This window comes from Scophthalmus maximus, chromosome 21 (genome assembly GCF_022379125.1).
Source record: "Scophthalmus maximus strain ysfricsl-2021 chromosome 21, ASM2237912v1, whole genome shotgun sequence".
NCBI lineage: Eukaryota > Metazoa > Chordata > Actinopteri > Pleuronectiformes > Scophthalmidae > Scophthalmus > Scophthalmus maximus.
In genome coordinates, this window is record NC_061535.1 from 3672165 (window position 1) to 3697439 (window position 25275).

The 25275-nt window shown below is 42.3% G+C and overlaps 1 protein-coding gene and 1 long non-coding RNA gene across 7 annotated transcripts in view; one reads left to right on the plus strand and one right to left on the minus strand.

Moving 5' to 3' along the window:
• The window catches only part of eya1 (EYA transcriptional coactivator and phosphatase 1), a 63428-nt gene extending 49777 nt beyond the window's left edge, over window positions 1–13651 (minus strand). For 2 of the 6 annotated variants that reach the window (XM_035619526.2, XM_047329909.1), the window contains exons 1-2: window positions 13339–13644; window positions 8076–8250 (exon numbers count right to left, since the gene is read on the minus strand). In XM_035619526.2, coding sequence (XP_035475419.1) covers window positions 8076–8095 — 20 coding nt within the window. In that variant the 5' untranslated portion in view covers window positions 8096–8250; window positions 13339–13644. Of the gene's footprint in view, window positions 1–8075; window positions 8251–13338 lie in introns of all 6 variants that reach the window. The other 4 variants (XM_035619522.2, XM_035619521.2, XM_035619529.2 and 1 more) reach the window with 4 other exon arrangements.
• Window positions 13652–14333: 682 nt separating this feature from the next.
• On the plus strand, window positions 14334–24248 carry LOC118291326. The gene is made up of 4 exons (XR_004786614.2): window positions 14334–14939; window positions 15057–15169; window positions 22771–22966; window positions 23339–24248. It is a non-coding gene; the product is annotated as an uncharacterized LOC118291326 (long non-coding RNA).
• The last annotated feature ends 1027 nt before the right edge of the window (window positions 24249–25275 follow it).

Sequence of the window (25275 nt, forward strand, 5' to 3'; positions counted from 1 at the left end):
CAATGTATCAGCTTACAGACCCCAACTGTACAGCCGTCTTTTCCTGCCCAGCAACACGCAAAAAAAACCACTTCAATGCCAGCTAATTACAGTTTCACACTGTGTGACAGTCGACAATCTTCCCATACTCTTGTTGGCCAGCCACCAATGTCTGCTAATGTGCTCACACGGGGGGAATCAATGTGCCAACCTGATTGACGCATACAAACATCAGCAAAGGATTATTGGCCCAATTACGATTACTTCTCTTCGCCTTAAAGGTATTTATATAAAATCCATTGCGCTTTGTAGATAAATCTTATAAAAAAGAAAATTAAAAAGAAAGGCATATATAAATTTATACAAACACACCAGGAGAATATATAATAGCACGTGTATTGTGAGGATGTTCATTTATCAATGTAATATACATTATGAAATAATAGCCAAGGACTTGAGCGCGTCTTGTGACTGACCTCTGGGCCCGCGCGTCAATATCTCCACCACCATCACCTCTCGCAGCTGAGGAGCACTTAATAAATTGCACCTTTAACAAAAGGGGAAAAGGTGATGGATTGAAAAATGTTAAGCCAGTTCATTCATTATTAATGCGGCCTCTCCCCCCAAATCGGCCCCGCTGATGAATAATTAAAATTAATCTCGTTACGGGAGTTTTCATTATGGGTTGATTTAATTAAATGAAAGCCCGGGGACCTCTGGATGCCTGGAGCCACTGTAGGGCCCCATGCCCTGCTCCCAGTAATGGGTCAGGACAGGAGAGTGCACTGGTAATGCACAGGAGCCCATGCATTATTTAATGGATCCCGCTAAGTAAGGACAGATCAATGATAACTTGTCATCTCGTCAATGTGTTGAAAGCATTCCAGGTCCCACAGAAAAAATATCTGCACGCGCACACACACGACATTGAGTCGTGTCCGTGAGTTGTCATGTCAGGATGCAGCAAGGAATATTCTTCATTGGTATATATTGAAATGCTTCACCAAATGTTGGATTCCTGTGCATTTTATTGATGGGGAAGCAGCAGACGCCCGTTCCCTACATTACATTTCAGGTCAAATGTGCTTCTCTGTAGGTGGCGATGGGTATAAGGTACATCGGATACCAAATGATATCATTGTCAAACGGGAGCCCATTAGAGACCCTCTTGGTGAAGGAGAGGAGGGGCAGAGGAGGAAGAGGGTATCTGAGTTTGTCTTGTCTCCAGGAGCACTTAAGCACTCTAATTATCAGACCACAGTGAAGATGCACACATTGAGATGACTTAAGCCGCTTTTCCGCCACACACGGATCGAGTTCTCGTCACACAGGCTCCAAAATAAATAGCGGCTTGAAGTTTTGATTACAATAATATACAAAACTTATTAGCGTTGGGTGAAAAAAAAATATCACAAACTCTCAAAAAGCTTTAGCTCACCCTTTCCTTCTCAATATTTTTGAATATTACATGGTACATTGGGCATGTAAAGAGCCAGGGATTACCATCATTTTTGTTGCAGGATCACTCTTAATGGCATAAGTGAGCGTACAGTTCAAGGGACGACGATTATATTCAACCAAGTGTCCAATATTTCAACATCGTCATGTTTGTTTTCAGATACAGATCTAAATTATTTCCACATTTAAGTTTGGCTACAGTCAAAACCACCAACTCTCATCCTGATGAAAGAGAACATGACACAGAAGAGTGATGGATAGCAAAAATACTGGTTTTAAAGAAGTGTGTTTATGTTACCCTTATTTTCCAGAGGTCAAGCAAATGTGTCTTCTTAACAAAGAAACTGGAATCTGTTTTTCACAAATAATATTGATTAAAGACTTTGCTCATCTTTGAATTAAAGGGATAGTGGTCAGTTCACATGATCTTGTCTCGGTTCCAATAATTAATCCATTGAATTGCTTTACAATAGCTGAGGCTCTTTTTACTTTCCACTTGAATATCTTAGGACCTCTCCCCACAGTAGATTTTCAAAATATGCCAAAAATGTCATTGTATTTTAAAAGAAGAGCCAAATAGTTTTGGTCAAGGCCGGGTCTGACCCAAGGGCCAGGCCGGATGACTCATTGTAATTCTTCAAAATCAACATGCCACACCATGTGTTCTTACTCAGACTTTATTGTTATTGCCAGACTTCTAGAAATTGAATTGATGCAATTATTTTCCTTAATAATGAAGAACACGTGTGACAGACTTGCATTAAAATGTACCAAAATCTTGCATTATATATATATTTATATATGCATACATGCACATCAGGTGTGCATTTCAAAGAGGAAATCTTTAACATAAACATTAGGGTTTTGTGAAAACAAATGAGTAATTAGTTTAGGGCATAATAAGCTAGGATAGGCACACAATGAAAGAAAGCATTCTGGCTTTAAAATGAATAAAAATTGATTGTGTCCCAATAAAAAACGAATTGGCGGAGTGTTAACTGGATTCCACATAAACGTCTGTAGCAGTCCCTGGCCGCTTTATTGTGTGCTAATGCAATAGAGAACACTTAGCAATAAATGCTCCTCTCTGATGAGCTCACAGAGGCTTTCCAAGATGGCCTGATGAAATTGTAAAAATTAGATTTGCGCTAGCTGCTAATGACTCCTAAAACAAAGGAAAATCTCCAAATAGAATTAGCCTGCCCTCTTCTACTCTAAATACATCATATGTAAATTACTGTCATTTGGAGAAATATGCTTGCCTGGAAGGTAGAGCCTTCATTAGAGATCTCAGTAGGTTTGGGACTCGAACAAGAACTCCTCCAGGACATTTAAAAAGTTTGAGCACTCGGAGAAGGCAAAGGTATCGTTCACTTGTGGCAGCAGATCAGAGAGATAACAGGAAAAGATCTATTTCATTTTGAATATTTTAGTTAAGCCAGGTGATTTTTGTTCTAAAGCTGAGGACACAGATAACTGCTATGGGACACAAATACTACATGTGTAAAATGACATTGTTTGAATCCATATTGTGCTCAATATACTTCAGCCTATTCACTTTAGAGTTTCTCTAAAAATATCAGTTCATTAATGCAGCACAACAAATATCAAAATAGTGTCTCAGGGAAAGTTATCCTATCGAGTTAATTCAATTAATTTCTGATATAAAATCTGATATATTACATATACATAACATTTTATTTTAAGCTTGAGGGTTTGATTAGAACCAAGAATTATCAACTTAAAAGTGTGGAATCATTTTTTTTTTAAATTTCTCAATCACTCCAATGACTGTCATTATATATAGTATGTTAAACAAAGCAAACCACCGTTTTAAACAAATAAACCCCAAAAATAGAAGAAGAAATAATTTGATTTACAAGTGTTTGTACACCTTTACTTTTAGTGTTACTTTAGCACATAATCATTATGTGGTCTTAATTTGGTGGGAAATCCATCATCCCCGCCAAACAAAGTGTTGTATTATATTGAAAAAAATATAGATGAGCTGTTTTTACAACTGCTAAAGTGTTACTGTAGAACTGGTCAAGCTGACCTCCAAATTAGTTTAGACTTACAGTAAATAGGTAGGTAGATTTTTACAATTCAGACATTTTCAAAATCTGAAATATATTGGCATTATATTCAGCAGACCGCAAATTCACCAAATAATCAACTTAATTGCCAGTCTAACTGTCACGGAGATCTCTCCAAAATGAACAATACAACTTTGTCAACTAAGGATTTAGAAGTGTTTACACAGCTCCTACAACAGATTATTTGCCCTTCTAGAGAAGCCACCGAACCATGACATGGCCATTACACACACACTCTATTGTTTGTATAGGACATGCAAAAGGAGACACATATAAAAACTTTGCAGGAATTATGCACCAATTAAACAGGACCAAATGTGTTTGGCGGAGCTGTTCTAACCGTTTCCTAATACAAACACAGGGCCTGCCAGTTGCCTAGCTTTGGGACACAGCCCTTGCTTGTTCCTTCCGGGTAGGTAATTCACTTATCTGGGCATTGTTCTCAGCTCATCCCCGCTGAATCACATGGCTTTGCCATCAGATTTGCCCGGCTTTAGATAAAAACCTCCCCCAATAAGTGCACAGACCTCACAGGTTTCCCCAAATAACACTAGGCAGAGTGGTTGTTGTTACCAGGGACTCACATGTGACCTTAAGTGTCAATAATAATTTTAACTGTTTAAAAAGACATGCATTGTCCACACCATAGCATAGATTTACAGACATTTTTCAGACGTTTTCTTGATTGTCCGAGTCGGACGCATTCAGAACAGTAGGAACATTTCCGGAAGATTCTGTGGCATACAGTAGGCAGGACATTAAAAGAATTCCTCTGTGGAAAGTCGTGTTTTTGTCCTTTGGATATGAATTTTCAGAAGAATTTCCTGCCGTATTCTCACATGGACTCACTCATGGACGTTTACCAGAAAATGTCCGGACAACATTTGCATTCTCACATACAAGCCCCTCTGGAACAGTTCAGGAAAAACGTCTGGACGTCAGTGCACGTCTGACAGCAGCTAGGGACTAATGGATTATCAATAATGTTTTATATATTAATCTATTTTTGAGAAAAGGCAGAAAATTGTGGACCCAGCATCTCTGCTGGACACATGGTCTGTGTGGCTGCAACTGAGACCAAGTCCGACTGCTGGTGAAGTCTGAGTGTTTTCTGAGGGGTCTGACAGGAGGATCACACATGGAGCAACAGCCAGACTGCAGCTGTGGGGTATTTCCACTGCCCGTAAGCACCTACCTATTAATGGGCTTAAAGAAACACATAATAAGTCAAATGTGTCAAACAGTTACAGCACCGTCGTTAACTCTTAGATGCAACAATTTATTTATTTTTAAATCAAAGGCATGCTGATATTCTGTAAGAGACTGTATTTCCTTGCTTTCAAAAGCGTAGCTAACAACTGAGCTAGGGATGAGCGAGACAAAGCAAGAGAAAATCCTGTTTCAGTTTTACTATAATTCTCGACCTCAAACCCTTGTTTGACACTGTCGGTAAAAAATATACACAGGAAATAAATTGTTCCTAAGACGCTTTGTCCACTTATGATATGCACTGTAGGTGTCACATCAGATGTTTCTGAATAGTTAATCGCGCCTGATGTTCTCGCAGGAGTCAAACAGCGGATTACAGTAATTGAGAGTCCATACTGTGACAGAAATAACCGTTCTCACACAGGGGCTAGACCCACTGGTGCCTTTTGCTGTCTGTTGGCAAGAACTAAATATATTTTCTGCATTCTGAATGGCATTCCGCTCTAACGCATACGTGCCAGTAGTTAACAGTGTATGAGAATAAATAGCTTCCTCAGCCGAGCCTCGAGACACGTCAGAGATGGTCGCACATGTACAGTAGGTGATGTGTTTTTGTTTGTGGACATGTTCGCTACAGTATTAAAGCAGCCGTAAAGAAGCGACCAGGGTCTGCATCTTCATTTTGTCTTTGCATTATTTAAGTCAGATAAAGTCATGCTTATACGTATTGACAGAGTAATAACCCCTCTGGCAGAGGAGCGGGGCCTAATTTCTAAAGATCTTCACTGCGAGCCAGGATTATGTCACTCCGACCACCTGTTCCTCTCGAAAAAAAAAAAAAAATAACACAACACGAAAAAAAAACCCTTCATTGGCCTTAAGTAGTTCCGGCACGCATCCAAAATGTGAACTTCTGAACCGGAGTGCCTTCTTTTTCATTTGTGTAGGAGCAGGGAGGCGGCAGCGTGTAGCAACAGCCACTCTAATTTGGTGGTGGTAGAGGAAGGGTTTACATAAGGGATGGGCTGTCCTGTGCCTGTCACTCAATCTGCCTTTGATTGGCAAACGCAAGACTGAGGCTCATGCTGTTTCACGTCACCCAAAGGCTAACGAGAGATTAAACATCAGTAGCCCGAATGCTGAATGTTGCTCCAGTAGCCCACAAAGGAGTTCACACATCTGCGGAAATGATGTAAGGAACATTTCCTTATTGGGAAAATTGAAAATAACTCATAATTAAAGGCTCAGTTAAGCATTTTCTTTCTTGGCTTGTATAAAAACGCATCTGTACAGATTAAAAGGTGGACACGTGATATCGGTTCTATCTCATGCTCACTTACGTGGTCTATCAAAAATAGAAAATGCAATCATCACAGGAAAGTCAGGCTTTCTATATATATATATATATTAATTCTTGTATTAGTTTTGAAAGGTCATGGAAATAATACCCATATGCACAACAAAACTAATCCTTTCGCTGTCAAGGGAAAAAGCTGAATGTTCCCTGTGTAAACACGGTCTGTCTTCCAACACCCACGTTGCATTGCAGGTGTAGCACAAGTATACAGTACGTGTCTTTTAGATCGGCGTGTTAAAATAGCTGTGCAAGCACCGGTGGTCCGCACACAGCTGTTCTTGGTGCGGTTGCTGCTTACATCACTGGAGTTTATGCCAATTAGCTTTTCCCCCTATTCGCAGGGTGTTTGTCATGGATGAAAATAGACGGACCACCACAGCCGCACGAGCACTGCACTCTGAGTCCCACTGGTAATTAAAGCATAGATGTAACAGTATATGTTTAAAAAGATATGAATAATAATACACTGTGTGGGTTTATTAAACGTCATGACTTATTTGTGATGAACGAGTCGAATACCTATCGGGACCTCCACAGCGAGACGCTCCGCTGGCTGCACAGGACGTGTTCCTGCTAAGTGAAACAGGCTTGCTGAGGAAACCAGCCCAGCAGTGGTCCGTCACGGGGAAGCGGAGGCCGACCGCCGAACTGCGGCGGGCCCTGATGAAATCGGCTCACACTAAGGCCAACGTGCTGACAGTGGGGATCAAGGCGGTCGGAGTTATGCCAGGGGTCCTGCCACTCTGCGGACCAGCGGCTGACCTGTGCGGGAGGCCGATAAGCCGCAGACACAGAAGGCCAGTCTCCACGCCGTAAACTACGGCAAGATCTCTTTTAATGGTTCAATCTCTGCGGTGAGTATGCAGACAGACAGGCAAGGCAGGCAGAAGAGGGCAGTGTTTTTCTTCGCTGTTACTGTACCCAGAGTACAGTACGATGCTGAGTGTCTTATCTAAGAAACCTTATGAAAATGTGCACTATTACAATCTGATTACCAAAAAAAAGACAAAGAAACAAATCTTACATTCAAAGTTTGAAAATGCAGCTACTGTATGATAATAATTCTGATTAAGACATTCACAGTCTGTCTAGTAATAGTAAGGAGCCACATGCTCCATGTGATGAGGTGTCTATCATGTGTGAAACAGGCCGTTTTTCTTCACCCGTGCCTTTTTGACTCTGATGACATAATGCCAGAGAGCGCGGGCGCTGTGGAGGGGTGGGGGGAACTTTCCCCACTCTCACTTTTATGCACCTATTTAAGAACAGCAGCCTTTCACACCAGGGTTCAACAGGAAGAAGCAGTAAAATGAAATGGGCAAGACCTACAGTATTTCATAATTAATAGGTAGCAGTGAGAGGGAGAACGGTCCGCGCTGACGTAAAAAGATCAACAGGGTATTAAAAGTGATCATTCATTCCGCGGGAAAAAATTACAGATGAAACACCCCCAGTGCCATGTGTTATTACTTTCAGAAAAAATAAATGAAATCATAACAAATTTGAAATACGTATCAAGCTTTTTATAATCTTTGATTGCTTTGCTTTATTTGGAGGTCGTACAGAGCTGCGTCTCTGCCAGCCTATGCAATCCAATTTGTTCCTGAGGTGGTCCCCAGCCCACACCAGGTCACCACCTGCAAGAAGTACTGTAAATTACTCGGTGGGCCTAATTACCCATGTCCGCCATATTACTATAAACCACTAGTGCTGTGCTAACTCTATTGTCAGGTACTTAATCAGGGCCACCAGATTTATTTCCCTGCACCAACTCTGGGGACGACAACAAGCAGAGGCCCGGAGTAATTGGATCTTTTTTTTTGCATCTAAAATTAACCACCTATTCTTAGTGAGAGCTGGGGGTTTGGAAATGATAACAATAATGATATCAACCAGTACCATATGAGGTTTTGCCTTTCACACTGGGAGTTGCATAATGCATGGATAGACCCAGATGTTGCTCGGAATGACCTTACCTGGGGGGGTATGGTGCCATTATGCCAATCAAACCCTGTAGCACTTGATCAGTCGCAGGCCCCGAGCAGACTGAAGGAACTCAATTATTCCGTCTCTTACCTCTCACGCACGCTCGCACGCAAGCAGCAGAAGCAACAGGCGCTTTGGTCGTGCCCAAATCCCTCCCACGTGGATCTGATGCAGGAAATGACAAAAAAAGCGAAATGAATAACTTGAATCACACATAGGACGGGGCTGATATAGCATACATTATAAGAGGAACCTTTCATATGCATCCAGCGGAAAAATTAAATACTGTTTTCAAAGCTATCAATATCTCTAGTATTAGACGAATGACTTAAGGAGGAAGAAAGAGAGGTGGATTGATAAGTTAATTCTGTAAAGGAGCATTTTTTAGTACAAACATGCAGAAAGAACTAGCGTAGTTTATCTGTGAAGTTATCACACCACATTTGAATTTGTCAGAATATGAGACAGACAAATAAAAGAATATATGAAAAACCAAAAAAACACATATGGCCTAATTCAGAGTTATTTTTCAGCACAATGTAGGGCTGCAATTAATGATTATTTTCATGATCGATTAATCTGTCAATCATTTTTCTTGATTAATCGATTAATTGTTTGGTCCATAAAATGTAATAAAATGGTAAAAAAAATGTCGACCCTGTTTTCCATAACCCCTAGATGATGTTTTGGTTTGTCCACACAACAAAGATATTCAGTTTACTGTCATAGCGGAGCAAAGAAACCAGAAAATTGTCACATTTAAGAAGCACAAATCAGAGAACTTTTTTTCCCATAAAAACTACTTGAACCGATTAATGAATTAATTTAGTAATCGGTCGCTAATCGACAGTTGCAGCTCTAGCACAATATAACATTTTAACAATGACGATTATACCGAACGTATGAATTTAATATGTTATCATTTTATTCAGTCAGTCACACACGCAGCGCTCTGTAACGCAACTCCTTTTTGTCAGTGATGGTGGGTGAAGCAGTGAGAGAGAGTGAGACTAGAGTGAGCACTGAGCATGCAGAGGGGATGTGGTCTGTGTAGGGGATGTCAGGAGCATAATGGCCAGCTGAGTCATAGGTTATAAAAAGCTGTCATTAGGGATTTCTGTCCTCAGCAGCTCATCACACAGGACCTGTGAATTATTTATTACGCTGGAAGCTCAGGTGCCCCGTTACTCAAGTCCGCCTGGTTTCCTGCACTCCCCTCTCCTCGGGCTTGTTTAATAAAAGCACAGCATTCCGTTTAAAGAGGATCCATTATAGGAAGAGGAATTAATTTAATTAATGTAACTACTGTGGTCATGTTTTTCTTCTTTCTTTTTTATAGTGGATATAACAAATTATACACCAACAGTAAGCAGCTAATGAGGACATTTATACAATGAAAGAGTACAATCAGAGTGTTTATATTATTAGAATGGACCTGGTATTTGGTTTGCCCGCAGTCCAAATCACCAACTAATTAGGAGTTTTATCATACGGTTGGATTAAACCAAAAGGCAAAACCGTGAGAGCGGCAATTTGGAAAGTTTTTAGAGGAAATCTTTGCATGAATGGCAGAGTGACATCAACAGAGTAAAGAGCTCATGTCCCAGTGTCAGTCTTTCAGAGTAGATCACAGATTTTTTTAAGTAGATAAGGATTACATATCATGACCGACATATTCCACAAATCAGCAAAAGACAAAAACTACAACGTCACCAGATTGGTCTCACTTCATTTTTCCCCCTCGTTGTTTGGTTTTTTTTATAGCAAAGTCGATGCAAATCGGCTCAGGCGTTTTTCCTCACTTTGTTTTGTTCTCGGTGTATGAAAATGGTTAAAAATCCCATGGGTCAGTGAAAATGATCCTTCCACTCCAGTCGCCTGCTCTAAGTCAGCCAAAACATTCCAGACTTCAAAAGGCAGCTTTCGCCTACCAGGGCCATTTCAGTGTCCCAACCTCCGTGGCTCGGGAGGACTTGGTTATTTGGATAAATTAATTTCTGGAGTCTGCCTGAGTTGCGAAAACAACCTCCTGCCTGACAGCAAATTAGTCTAAGTGAAAAACCCAGAAAACGCATAAGGGTAAAGAAAACACCTTCCCCCCCTTTTCTTAAACTGAATATTGATTTTCTGTATACCGACAACTCACCTGTGTTTAAGATTTTCTTTTTTTATATATTTTTGCATAGTTTAATAAAGAGAATAGAAAATATTGTGGAGTATGTGCCTGCAGGTGATGTGGTTCAATAGGCAACATCAGCACACAGGCTGTAAAACGCACACACGTTCGGACATGCACACACATGTACAGTCCACAGCTGACAGGCTGTATACCATAAAACAGCCTGATGTAGAGAAAAAAAATTAACAGCAGTCAGTGGTATTGAGAAATGATATAAAACTGAAATCTCTAGAAGACTCAAACATGTTTAAAAAAAGAGGGAAAAAAACATAAACCAGAGAGCATACACTGTGAAACCGGGGGAGGAAAATGGTTATGGAGGGAAAATTATGCAAACAGATGAAGACAATCCAGGATTAATGGTCCGCAACATTTTCAGGCACTCCGAGAGCTGTCCAAGGACACCATGGGGGAGACTGCGTGGCCCCAGTAATTGGAGGAGCATGTAACTTCAAAAGTGAGGCGAGCAGACTGGGAGAACTTTCCTCTGAAGTCGAGTCTTAAAGAAAACGTGAAGCACATGTATGCTACAGTAGGCAATCTGGTACATGTGTGGGTGAAAATTGTTCTCTTCATTGCTGCAGACATGATACACTGCAGTGTTCCCGCTGCGCTACCACACTTTTTTTTTTATAAGCGCATGAATTCACTTTCAGACTCTTTAGGACACAGCTGTTCCGTCTCAGGGCGACGACTGAACAGACATGAACGCCACGGGGGGAAAAAAAAGAAAGTGGGTCAAAACAAAACAAGATATTCCACAATGTCAATAAAGACATCCATAAAATATATCACTCAAGAGGATGTGAGATCACTCTGAGAAAAAGAAAGGGCTTGTGAAAACGTAATGACCTCGAGTCACATTAAATGTGTCTTTTTACAGTGTTGTGGATTTTGACCGTGTTCCCTATCTTTAATAAAATGGACGATATTTCAGCGAGGCAATCCGAGGGATGGGATCGTGAAACTGTGGCCTTGTCAGGCGATGATTCAATCACAATATATGCGAGGCGTGTTACAGTGTTAACGGTGCTGGTGGTTGAGGTTACTTTTAAAGTCAAATGCCAAACAAACAATTACCGCCTTTCATATGTGAGGATTGGCTGCTCATCTTTGTCTTTTGTGACCAATTGTCGGGCTCCTGGTCAAGCGATGAGAAGATGCAACCTTGTGCTTTATGGGTTTTTCGGGGGCATTTTTCATAGAACAAACAATTAAAGGGACTTGTTTCTCTCTTTGTTATCGTTGTTGAAAATGTACTGCTCTGGAGGGGCTGCCGACCCGGGTCCTCCGGTATGGGAGTAGCATCTCTACCTGCCAGCACGTCTCTGAAACGTGACGACCAGTGGTGTTTACAAACTGCGCACGCAGTGTTGTGTCGTGCGGTCCGCACCTTCTTTATTTTTTTTATTCTTGATATACAGAGCCTGGGATGCGTTGAAAACCCAAATTTATTTTCAGCACACACAGTATTTCCTTACGGTCCGTTTTTACAAAACGTGCATTGGTTTAGAATCTCTTGCTTCTCCTTTAATGACGAACATAATCAGTAGATTATTCGACAATAATAATTATAGAAAATGTCATAAAAACGTCCAACTTTGCATGATGCCATTTGGTTTTTGTATTGAGAAAGGCCGATCCGATTACTAACACCAGGAGAGTGCAAACCTGACAGGGGCTTCCAGGTACAGTAGCATGTAAGCTTTGACTAATATTTGAGCTAAAATTAAAAAAACATTGAAATCCGGTGAGACAGACAGACAAAAGCAAACATCAGCTTGTGTACAGAACTCTTTTCTGCCCTTCTACAAATCTAATTGCAGCACGACACGGTTTACGCAACCATGAACCCAAGCACTTCCAGCCTGACCTGAGAAGTGAGCCAACACTCTGCAGTGACCTCACCGCAACTCTTAACCAGGCGCACAAACGTGGCAGCTTCTTGAACTTGACATTTAGTCATTGAAGAAAATACTATTATTTGACAATAGTGTGAACCTCAGCGAACCTCCATCTTTACAAAGTTGATTCGATGGGATGCTGATTCGGTCCTTGCTACCGCCCGCCATCGTGACGGCATAACATCGTCGCGACATACACTTGAGTCTCGACGATGTGCCTCAGCTATACATCATGGAAATGAGCCCAGGTCAGGAGAAAATGAAGACAAACTGTATCGCGTCGGAATGGGAAAAGCAGAGCGGGGAAACACAATCTTTCCAAGGTCCTTCGGTCCGAGGGAAGAACACCGCGCGGCGCGCGCTCGAGTCAATCCAACATACACTCGCTGCGGAGGAAAACGTCCATTTTTAACCTGTTATCCATCACTGTCAAATGTGGTGCACGCTGAAAAAAATATATATATAAAAAAACAGAGGAAATAATTAGACAGAAAAAATGACTGCAGCCTGACGAATGAGAGAAAAACTTAAGTGGAACTGCTGTTAACTCGGGGCAAATGATATTTTGATGAATGTTTCCGCATTTACAGCAACTCGCACCGTACCTGCACGGCTCTATTGGTGGGAGGGATTATAGGGGTTATTCTTAGTGCATGTGAGGGAAAATGTGAGACACTATAATGATGTTAATAATGACGTAAAACTATGCAGAACTCCCTTTTTGAGAGTAATATTTATTGTGTGCTAACGCACAGAATGCAACAAAGCAATGGTGAGCAGTTAAAACTGAAATAAAACTATTCACATAAAAATAGAATTAATATATGTTTGTATATTACATGACTAAGTAAATTATATAACTAAGTAAATTGGGTGTTTGTTTGTTTGTTTGTTTGTTACATAAACAGACCGTGTTTGAACGTATCACTGCGCACTATAGTCCCTCTCCGCCACGCTTCCGCGCCACAGCCGTGACTCGACGCGCCGCGGCACACCCGGCGAGCGCGCCGCCGTCCCCGCCCACGGGTGGAGACGTCTCGGCACCAGGCAGGTCGACGCGCCGCGCGGACACTCAAGTGGGTGACACTCCTCGATGTGCGAGGCGGGACAGGTGACGGATAAAGTTTGGTGGAAAGAAAGCAAAAATAGAATCGTGTCATGGCCGCCTACCTGGACTGTGAATGTGTATCACCGCTGTCACCACATGCAACAAGTCCCCACCGCCCCCACCTCCTCCTCCTCCTCTCCCCACGTCCATTGACGCGAGTTTCTCGTCTTCTCAGCCGTCAGCGGCTTCTTCCCCTCACCGCCGCCCGGAGAGTCCGGTGTCTGGGACAGAACACAAAGACGCCAGCGCTCGTCCGACCCGACGCTTTTGGCTAAAAGTTCTTTTTTTTCCGCGGGCAGCCCGGAGTCGGTAGGTTACACAGAAAGTTGAACCCGCGTGGTTTCTGTGCGCGTGCCATCAAATGCACTGAAAGGCGCGAGGCAAACGCCAAACAGATTCTTATTGGCCGACAAGGATTTTTAAATTGGAAAGATTTGAGTTCAGACAAAATTCATGTATTCTATTATTTAAAAAAAAAAAAGTGTTTTCATAATTTATGTACATGCAAATCCCACTTAAATATCTCTGATGATGCCCACATATTTAAATACAAAATGGCATTTGGTAATACATCACATTATAATACTTTCTACAGTCCATTTCCCTATCTCTCCCTGGGTGTGATCAAAAGCGCCACCTATAGGTCTCTATCAGTAGTGAGTGGGTGTTTCTTTAGTCCATCAAGAAAGAAAATATCAGAGGTTGTTGCCATAACTGAATTCTAGTGCACATGCACACACCTATTACATAGTTTTTGCTTATTTCTCATCAGTCTTCCTTTCACTCATTCAAATTGAACAGTCTTTGAGACCTGAGCTGCTCACTACCTACATACACACAACCTATGATGAGAGATTACGAGGAGACATTGCTTTTTATCAAAAGGGTCACAAGTAAAAAAAATAAAAAATAAGTGGCTTGGTAACCACTGATTTAATTATTTTATAAATTGATTGATTTCTCAGACAACTTTCCCTGCTTCCAGAATGCATGGAGGATAGAAATACATGAGTATAAAAATGATAATCAAGAGTTTATGGAGCACACAACAGCTTGTTCAAGCATTTTAACAGTTCCTGTGTGAATGTTGCAGCTTTTGAATGCATCACTCATGATTATATCCTCCATGTAGTAGGGCAATTATCTCTCTGCTCCTTTGGCAATATCAGCTGATTAGACGGACATCCCCTAACAGCCTTCAGCAATACATCACAAGGCAATTCGGATAATTTGTTGCATCAATTGACAGTTCCTGTAATCACATTTGGTCTTGGAAATGCACTCATCCAAAGGTTTTTTCTAGTCCGAGCTTTCATATTAGCATCGCAGCCCACACACCTTCAGACGAAAGGGATGCGAGAGGACGGAGATTGCCACGTATCCTTGAGAGCAATTTTTTAATTTCTTGGTGCTCCATCTGTTGAAATGATAAAGTGCAGCCATAATGGAGTGCAACAAGATTAAATTAATCAGGTTTTGTCCATTATAGCGCCGCAGGCTCTTCACGGATGATTGCAATTTTCCCTGTCAGGCCCATTATTGTGAGATCTGTTTAGTGGCTTGATGCAATTAAAATGGACTTAATGTAAATTTAACAATACAAATAACACTTCTGTCTGTGTATGTTTAAGAGGGGCGCGGCTGGGGGTCCCGAAGTGCAACGGTAAACACCCACTGCAACCATTTTTAACTTCAAACAAACTGGGGTGCTATTTGATTAGCATGGGCTCGGTGATCAATAACTATGTTTCATGTTTTCGTGTTCTCTGTGATGTCAAAGGATCTGGTTGCACGGACCACCCTCGTCTGGATGTTGGCCGTAAGGAACACAACACCTTCCACAAGCGTATCATGATGCCCATACATCATTTGAACCTGAAGAGAGTGGGGGGGGTGAGTTTAATGGAGTCGTTCTGATGAAAGTGCACGCCTGCACTCCTGTGTGTGTGTGAATCTCACGGTTCAGTACAGCAGGTTGAGGCGGACTTGAGAGAATTTTATTAATTTTTCCCGGTGCTGATCTAATATCTTCCTGATTGGTTGCTTCCTCCTGCTGGATCAGGTCGCTGCCAGGGGACAGAGCGTACAGGATGTGCGCTTAGCAGGAGGAGATCTCGGCCTAGCGCCACAAAGCTCCCTCCGCCCCTTAAAACGGGAATGGCGGAACTGTCACGCCAAAAATGTCAGGAGCTTTTTATTCTCAGCACCTCTATAAGTTTTGATTCATGCTGCGCAGTAAATTATAACAATGCACGAATGCTTTTTTTTTTGTCCTGCTAGAAAATATTCTTATGCATGCGAGGACCAGATTTGCTGGTACTACTGCCCTGAGACACTTTTTTCATAGTTCTGTCTGGAACCTCAGAACCACATCTGTTTTAGGTGATTTCTACTGCATTTGAGGCGGCTAAGCTTAAGGTTATTGTGGCTAAATGAAGAATTACCATAACCAATCAGACAATGCACTTTATTACATTATACATATGCTACATTTCGTTTCGAGGTCAGGTGGTTTGTGTTAGTCTCCTATCGCATTACGAGCAAAGTGAAATAACCCACACCTGGAGGGGGGGGAAAGTACATGTCGTCTTTGACGCTGTACATAACAAGGGAGGAGACAGCGTTTTTATTCAAATGTTGCGTTTTCTTTCTCTTTATCTGTTTTTTTGTTTTTAGATCACACAATGAGATTTATAATACCCGGTGTGCCCCCACTCCACCCCGCGCAGGAAACCTGAGGAGGTATGCGCCAGTGTGTTTGTTGGAGGCACCTTTCACACGAGGCACATTCCAGTGGCCGTGACATGCCAACAACAAGTCAATCAATCACATTCTGTGCACCAGTAATTTAGTAGATGTCATACAATCTCTTTTGTTGGCCATAGGACTGCAGCCCCAGTCAGAGAAGGAAGCAAGACAACAGAATGCTTTTTCAAACAGCTGAGGACACATAGAAAGCGCCCCAACCCCCCCACCCTCTAAAAGAAGAAGGAAAAAACAGATTATGCAACATTTTATGGGGATTATATGAATCACTGATGCACTATTTAATTAGTAACACCAGCAACACAGTTGTATGCAATGAAACCAAAACCAGCAATGCGATACATATTTTATATTATAACAGCACGATGCTTTATTGATCACTGCAGAGTAGCTTTGTATAAAATGGCAAATTTGAAGCTGATAAATAATCAGCAGGGTGTAAAGTAAGCATAGCGACGCAAAGGTCTGTCTGTCAATCAAAGGTTCTATCTAAAATTCTGATATTTGTAATTTTGACGTGAACATTTTATGCTCCTTACTCAGTTCCTTTCCCTTACAGTTTTAACATTACAATTTGAGGCACCATGGTGACAACCTTGTAGAATTGCTCCCAAACCATAATATTTTCCAAAAGAAATAGAATTTATCATCCATATAATTATTTAAGTGTATATTTGCAGTGTATATACATGGGCTGCATATAGGAGCTTGATAAACTACCATACAATAAAGCCCAGGGTGCCCTTTGTTAGTTCATTGCCACGGATGGGCATTTATGTATTTGACTCGCGAGACATCCAAACATGCAAAAATGCAATAACAATCTAAATATTTTGATTCATTGCTTAGCTTGTATAGGGTCTTGAGGTGAAATCTGTCCACTCGCCAAGTCAAATACCCCTGTGCAGTGCAGTATGTAAAAAAACCACGAAAGATTTCGGCCCAATCTGTCCTCTATCAGCGGTCATATTGGAGGGGAAGTGAGCCCAGTGTTTGAGAGCTGAGCGCAGAATAATGAGCGGCCCGTTCCAAAAAATATGTTTTATACAAACACACAAGCACACCGGCATCACATGCCAAAAATCTCCCACAGAAAGAGCTTAAGAAGCCTGGGTCCAGTGGGACAGCGTAAAAAGTCTAGGAAATTTGTAGCGGGGAGAAGTCCTCCGAAAGCTGCTCGGCAAAATTACTTGGTATGTGTGGATTCTTTTTAATAAGACATGAAGAAAGGCTGGAGCTGTCTGCAAACCGCCTCTTCCGCTTTTACTCAGTCATGATGGTTTTATTGGATGCTTTTTTTTTTATTCTTCATCTTCTCAACTTTGCACCATTTCAGGCAGATATGTTTACTTTTTTTTAAATGATTACCCGAATCTTCTTGGCTCCTTATAGAAAATCGCTTTTTGAGGAAATAATGTGTGAAGGTTAGAAGGATGTCATAAGGAATACCAGAGAGGGATTAGCTTTTTGGCTCTTCTTGGATATATAATATAATTCCACTGATGTGCCATCCACGACCATCTTCTTTAATCTCACTCTTTTACACCATTTTCTGCCAGGTTTGTCTTACATATCTGTGGTTTTATATCATAATACAATAAGTGCTTGATGTTCAGACTAAGAGTGCTTGCTTCTAAAACATTAAATATATATAGAGAGAGAAATAGTGTTAGCAAGCTAGATAGTTGCTTTAAAAGCATTTATGTGCACATTGTCACTTACAGGTACTATCGTGGCTTTTTATACCAGAAGGTTATATTTCATGATGATGTTATAATTTTCTTTTTAGGGTGAAAGACTTATTAGATTTGTAAAGTGTCCACCCTGCTGTTTTATAATGTCATAAAAACAGGCCTCAGTCCATATGGTGCAACTGACTTAATCATTACACGTACATGTATACGTTCAGCAGGACATAAATGCATTGAAGATATCAATATCCTACAGCGGGAAAATACGCATTGAATGAAAATGTTTTTTGCCTCTTAGCAACAGGTCAGCAATAGGTGTGGTTGAGTCCGCAGACGGATAGTGATTATGTGGATTAAACTGCATTTAGCCACACTTGTCTCATGGGATTTTTCCTTGGCTACATGCAAGCAGACACTGAGCCAAGCACAGTTCAGTATTTTGACAGCAGAGCCAGAAAAAACAAAAGTGTTTTGCTTTTCCGTTAAAAAAAAAAAAGAGGAAAAAAGCGCGAGAGAGAGAAAAGAAATGAAGATGTAGTCGAGAGAAACGGTAGTCCCTCAGCCACTGCCTTACTCGATCCATATGCGAGGCTTAGAGGCAGGAAATACCCACAATTCAGTGTAATCAGGCCAGAGGCCGCCTACCCCATTGGAACGGATCTGGTGGAACTGATTGGGCACCATTTGGCCAAGCAAGAGCTAAATATGCAGCGTACTCAAGACGTAAAATTTTTCGCACACCCCGAGAAACACAGTCAAAGTAATGGAAGGGAACAAGTTTTATCTCCTGAGAAAATTTAAGCAGAAATGGATTTGTGGAGGGGTTTTTATTGTCTGATTTTTAATCTAACAGCCCCAGTCGGCTGTACACTTCCCTTACTTCTGTGTGACACATTTCTAGGTTGCAAATGTTTGATCGGTGCGATGGTGCACATTATGCAACGAAAAAATCTCCCAGAGCCAAACTTTTGCATGTTCTCAGTTCACTTTTAATCACAAAGGAACATTTGTATTTGGTCCAGTTGCCATTGCTCTTTCACAAACTGGACTCCTTGCTGTGGTACCAGCATTCGTACCACAAGTAAGAATCTCCAGCAGAGCAAATGACAATGCAATGAGTGTACTTTCCCCAAGAAGACAACAAGTTGTTTGACAGGCTGGTGGGTTTGTTTCATGATGAGGGAGAACTGCTGGCATGTTAAACCATAATAACACTTCCGCCTAACTAGCGTCCTTAGCTGTAGCCCTGCCCCGGACCCAGAGAGGGGTTTCCCAGATATACAAACAGAGGCTGGGCCGGCTTGTTGTCCGTGCGGCTTGATGTTTATGGAATTTGAGGACTCTGCATGTTTACTGATAGTTGGTTTTCGGTTTGTGCTCTTCGAGAAATAATTGGGGAAGCTGGAGGAAACAAGGGGAGCGACAGCTGATGTGGTTTGGTCAAAGGGGAGGAACATCTGCCTTTGATTTAATGTGTGGCCCAATAAAGACCCATGGCACTGGTGCAATATCTGCCCTTTCTCTCTGTCTCCATCTGTTGTGGAATCTCCCCGTCGCTCGCAGTATTTCTCACTCATCCTCTTGCATATGACTCCAAAAAAAAAGCGCCATCTTCACTGCCCAGCCCTGCGCCCCGTGATTGCTTCCTTTCTTTTTCCTTTTCGCCGTCGTTGTCAGTAATTTGAGAGCCGGCGACGGCGTGCACACAATCACAAACACAATCGAACGCCGGCCTATTCGTTTTGGGGTAGGAGGGACGGCTGGTGTAGTTAAATCCTTGATTTGTACCTCTCGAAAACCCTCACAAGTCCCTCGTGCCCCCTCCACCCCCGCTCTCCACCTCCCACACAATTCCCAGGTCAACAGAGCGCTCAATATGAGGCGCGTCTGGTCTACTGTGACAGCATATGGTTATCCACTCAAGGTGTCCGGAGACACTCGTTCCTCATACATTTCCAATAAACAATAGAGTAAGGGGCTTATTCAATCAAAGTGGGTACTACTTTGAAGAAACAAAGAACTTGTCTGCTTTAGTCAAATGCTTTGAAATATATATAATTTCATATTATTTTGTGGATAATATAGCATTTAAAAGGTGGTATTCAAATGTTAGTGATATATTGGATTTCAACAATTCCAATCTTTCCCTCTGATTCCTATTTTTTTTCTTCCTTTCTGCAATCAGAGTATCTCCTTTTTTTCTCTCCAGTTAAACGTCTGGCAAAAAAAGCAGCCGCACTGTACGCGAGCAAGAGTAAACACGCCAAACGAGGCACTGATTACATCATATTTTGAATTGGGGCTTCGAAGAATGGCATCGCATGACGTTTTATGAGCACTGTCAGTTACCTTTTAAATGATACACTCACTGTGGAGACGGTGTTTACTTTAAGAAAACAAGTGTACGTTTTGCCTGTTAGAGGCACCGTTCCCTAAGTGCTCGGCAGCTCCCTGCAGATGTTTGCACTGTAAACATATAGTGAATATTAGAATGATGTCAACCCAGAGGGTCTGCAGTCCATTACCACCTCTGCTACTTTGCCCCTTTATTTATAATGTTTTCCGAGATTGACGATAAAGCTAATTTTATTCCGTCGCAGTGTGTCCTCCCCGACAGATTTGACGTGCAGATTGTGTGATTGGATGATGGACATATGCCGCCTGTCCAATGAGTTTGTGCGTTGCCGTTTCAATGGCGACAGTGTGGCAGGCATGATGGAGACGTGTGCTCAGGCTGATAGCATCTCTGAAAGGCAGCTCCCCTGGGTTAATGGGGGAGTTATCCTATTAGGGCCCCTCCTCTCCCCATCCTCCCCTGCACTCCCCCTCTCTCTCTACAGGAGAGCACCCATCATTGCCCGGACTCTCGTGCAAAGGGGAAGAGGCTAATGGCCTCTGCTGCACACGGCACAGCCCTCTCCTCCCTATTCTGTATCAGTCTTCTGTCTGACTGGCCCCCTCTGTCTCTTTCTTCTCATTCCACTCTTTGTACGGCTCTCCACTATACCTCGTCCTCACTGCTGATTTCCGGGATCGATAATTCTCGGCGGGTGCCCTTGCACTTCCCTCCCAACATGTCGGGGGCCATAAATCACCCATCAGCTTCTGCAGGCAGGAAGGATGCCTCAGCTAGAAAACATCTCAACCAAGTGCAGGTCAGGCGGAAAGGTGAGGACAGCTTAACGGCTGTCCCCAATAGCATTCCCTCCTCTTTTTCTTCGACAAAAGAGATCCTTTTTTCCCCTTCAGTCTTGAGTCAAAGGATGGGTGGGGAAGTAAATTAGGAAGCCACATTAAGCTGTCACCCAGGACTTTGAACAACACACACTGCCTTTTCACATGCTTGTCCATCGTGCTATTGAGAAACCGCACCGAGCAATTTGAGGGCCACTGTCATCAATAAAAGCGTAAAACGTCAAAATATAATGGAAGGAGTGAACTTTAAAGACTATTTACTAATCCTAAAGTTTTTAAGGACTGAGGTTAGATTGAATTTCTCAGCAACAGCACGAGAAAATGTTTTATTTTAATGTGATTTATTGTCACGGCCCAATTATATATTGTTCAAATATCTCTGCTCAAATCAACCGCAGCCACTGGAGAGACTGAGCCACAGGAAACAGCGAATCCACCCTCTTTTAAAAATCACTACGGGCTGTTTTTCCAGGAGACGTGTTCAAGAAAGGAACCACGCGGTTGTTTAAAGCTTCACTGTTTGCACATCACACTGTCTTCCTCTTTCACAGACATGACCATCTTATAAAGCGTTCTTATGGCACATACGATATGTTTGATGGTGAGAGTCAGTCAGAGGAAGAAAATCTTTGAAGATTTGAGGAGTGTGCATCTGCGCTCCTGGCAGACTGTTCACTCCTTCCACCAGAGCTGTTGGTTATTTCCCCGTGGCTTCCGAAGGCGGCGCAAAGACGTTGACCTAGGCCTCTGTAATGGCCCCTCGGTGGCCATCCTGTCCATCGTCAGCATAGCTGAATGCTGAGGCGCATGACATTTTTATGCCATAACATATGCAACTCAACCACATCAGCAAGGGTGCGCTCGCAAAGATGTTATTACATCGGAAGTGAGGAGAGAACTGTAAAAAAAAAAAAAAAAACGAAAATAAAGTTGGGATTAAAACAATCTAATAGATCACAGTATGTGGCCGCACTGGAGCTCGGTCCGACAGTAATTACAAATTGTGCTGCGGGATCCTCGGGACATCAAAGTTGGTATGGGTGAGGTGACTCACCCCCAGCAGGGAAGGCTGATATATGGTATGAGGAGGGAGACGGTATGAGGCTCGTTGAGGGGCTCGTGCGGAAACCTCTTGGACAAACTCTAACTGCTCCGTGTTTGCCCTTGTGACCCATGTTCCCAGCAGCATTTGGTCAGGACAGGGGAAATATTGTTGCTTTCTCCGTACAGAAACTTCTCAGAAGCTGTATTCAGAATAACTAGCAGTGGGCTTGGTTTTATACTGTAAGCATGAGGGATTGAAAACATGAGGCAAGGATCCTGTTTATCTTTCTGCCATCCACTGTTTTAACCAGATAGCTGAAAAGAAAAATCGAATTTTCAACGAGGCCTGCTCTACGTCTTGGGTCTCGAGTCAACCTCTCCGCTCTTTTATTTCTTTAGGATATGAATTGTGGCAGTGGTGCCAAAATCAGGCACATTGTTCAAAGAGCGTGATGGGCTTTCTCTGCCAGCAGTTTATGATTTTTGAGGCTAAGGTATTTCCAGACGAAGCCAATGTTTTCCCCAGCAGACTATAATTGTGCTGATTTACACCGAGGAACACTTACTTCACCTCCTCCCTTCAGCATTAAAACTTTGTCCTTTTGCCGAAGCACAGACGGACCATTATATCTCTGCATTACGATAAAGACAAAGCAGATAAGTTGAGCCTGCTACCAGACAATGGCTTTTCTATTGCAAGTGTGGGTAATCGTCCTGTGGGGGGAGGCACTGTGTTTTGGCAAATTGCACCAGATTCATCTGGCTATAGGCATCCCCTTTCTTGCTCTCTCTCCTCAGGTTTCCCCCGCCCCATCACGGTGCGGGGGCCTTATCGTGCTGCCCGCTCTCAATAGGCAGGACCAACGCTAAGATTTCAGATGCTGGCCAACCTCTCTGAGGGAACAGGTGTCCCCTCTGTCTGCCTGTGGTTGGGGTCCCGTAGTGGAAGCATGGGAAAGGGCAGCCATCGTGGAGGTTCTACCCCAGCGGACAGGTAACAGTGTGCCTTTCAGCTCGGCCTGAATTCAGTTAAATTGGCATCCTTTTAGGAACCACGGGAAGCAGTTGGAAGTCGAAAATAAAGAGCGGAAATCCGCCCAATGATTCCCTGTTGGCTTGGGGAGTATGGTGTTCTCACAAAGGGAGAGGGAGAAACTATTTTGATGTGTAAATGAGATAAGAAAAAGGGGTTTTGGCCTGGACCTCTTTACTTTGCTGAACGAATCCTGACTTCAGTATAGCAATGATGCAGTCGGCACATTCAAGTAACACATGAAAAAAAAACCACATCTTTAACATTGCAAGAATATGAACGTGAAGCAGCGAGCGTCATCTCCTGAGGACAAACTTTTTCTTTTCTTTTCAGACTGAAAATCTGACGTGACACGAGAAGGATTTGGGGCCTTGTGGTGAGCGGGTCATTGTCAGATCAAAAGAGCGTCGGTGTCAGCCCTGAAGCATCCAGCTCCTCGGTGTGATCTGGGATCAATGGAGCAGGTGTGGGGGGAGAACACAGGGCAGGTAAATATCTCGGAGGCTAACACCTTTAACTCCTCATTAGGCACAACTTTGCATGGACTTTGACAGAAGAAGTCCAAAGTCTTAACCATCTGGGAGTTTAGGTCAGGAAACGACTAATTAATGTCCAAGTAATGAAAAAGTAATTCATGTTTTTTGTGCTGCAACAGTTAGGCCATTTATGTTAACTCTCACTGACAATACACTCGCCCTGTGATCTCCTCCGTTCATAAAGGTAGCCCCAACATAAACAGCTAAATCATCAAAGTCAACCGTAGCCTCAAAGAAGCTCCGGGGTTGAGGGGGGAAAAAAGGGCATTTGCAAATGTCATGCTTGACCCCTTACACGAGAAATTCTGCGGAGTGATAATATACCGATGGGGATGCCATTAAAAACAGTTTCAAGCTCCTCCTGGATTCATTTGCACTGACCCAGAATGCAGTATTTTCTTAACACAAGCAGCAGGCCGCTTTGATGTTATCTCCCTATCCAAACAGTGGAGGGCCGGCCGCCCCTGCCCCGCCTGTGGCCGCGGAGGACGGCGTCGATTAATCACAGTGAGGCCTTCCGAGGGCGCGCTCATAAATCGCCCCGCCGCCCCTTAAACAGGAGAGTCCCAAGGCGCAGCGCCGTCATTTATCAACACTCTCCCCTCCGGATGAGGGGTAAATAAAACTCTGAATATGTAACGGCGGGGTGCAGAGGGAGGGTGTCCTGGGATGTTGAGCATATCCAGTGGTGTAATGGTAAATAAAGAAGTGCCTAAACTCTGACCTCCAAGCAGCCATCAATTCATTTGGTATATTTATTGAATGTTTACTTTGAATTACACATGCACCTTTGAGATTCTTCACAGCAGTTTGGTGTTATTATGTTTGGGCAACATTCACATGGATTAGGGTCCCATTAAGACTCAAGAGTTTAATAATGATGTTTATGAAAAAAATATAATTCTGTAATTAACAGGAACAAATGCAGATAATCAAACACTTCAGTGGAGTCTATGTGAGTCTCCTTGTGTCATATTATGCCCAATGGTAAATAATTGGATCAATGAGTTTAAATGATGGCCAATCATAGTTTTATCTCTGAAAAATAATATATTTAAAAATGTTGCCTAGCGCTTAAGGAAAGTATGTCTGTAATGATTGATCAATTGGGGAAAAAGCCATCTTTTAAACAAAAGATAATACATTTTTCTCACTAGTTGTGAGACAGATATTCGATCATATTTGTTTCCCACAAGTGGGGACAAAAAAATGAATAAGTTTGGAGCTGAGATGTGTCTCCAGTGTTAACTGCTATTTACTGTAAGTGCAGTGGATTGCGCTGCATGATATTATTTTTAGACGGATGCAGTTAGCTTAGAGCAAATAAGGTGTGGATTCTGGTCCAAGAGAAGCTTTACTTAAACTTACCCAAACTCATTAAATGGGGTTCCTATGTGGAAAGGACAAAACAGTTTATGAGTCTGAATTAATGCTTCTTTTTTTTTAATTTTCTTTTGATTCTACAGAGAAAACACACAGTGTCGTTACTTTGTGTCCTGTTCTTCGGCACAGGGCAAACACACACCGCCTGGGTTCGAGATAAGCACTTTATTTAATGTGGACACACATGGGAAACTCAAAATAACTCCCAAAGGGATTATATGGAACAAGCCAATGTAGATAATCATTTCACTTTTTTTAAAAACTTTTTATACTTGACAATCCATCCTAACTCAAAGCCCCAGTGTGTAGTTTTTTTTACTTTTCTGGCGGCATCTGGTGGTAAAGCTGCAA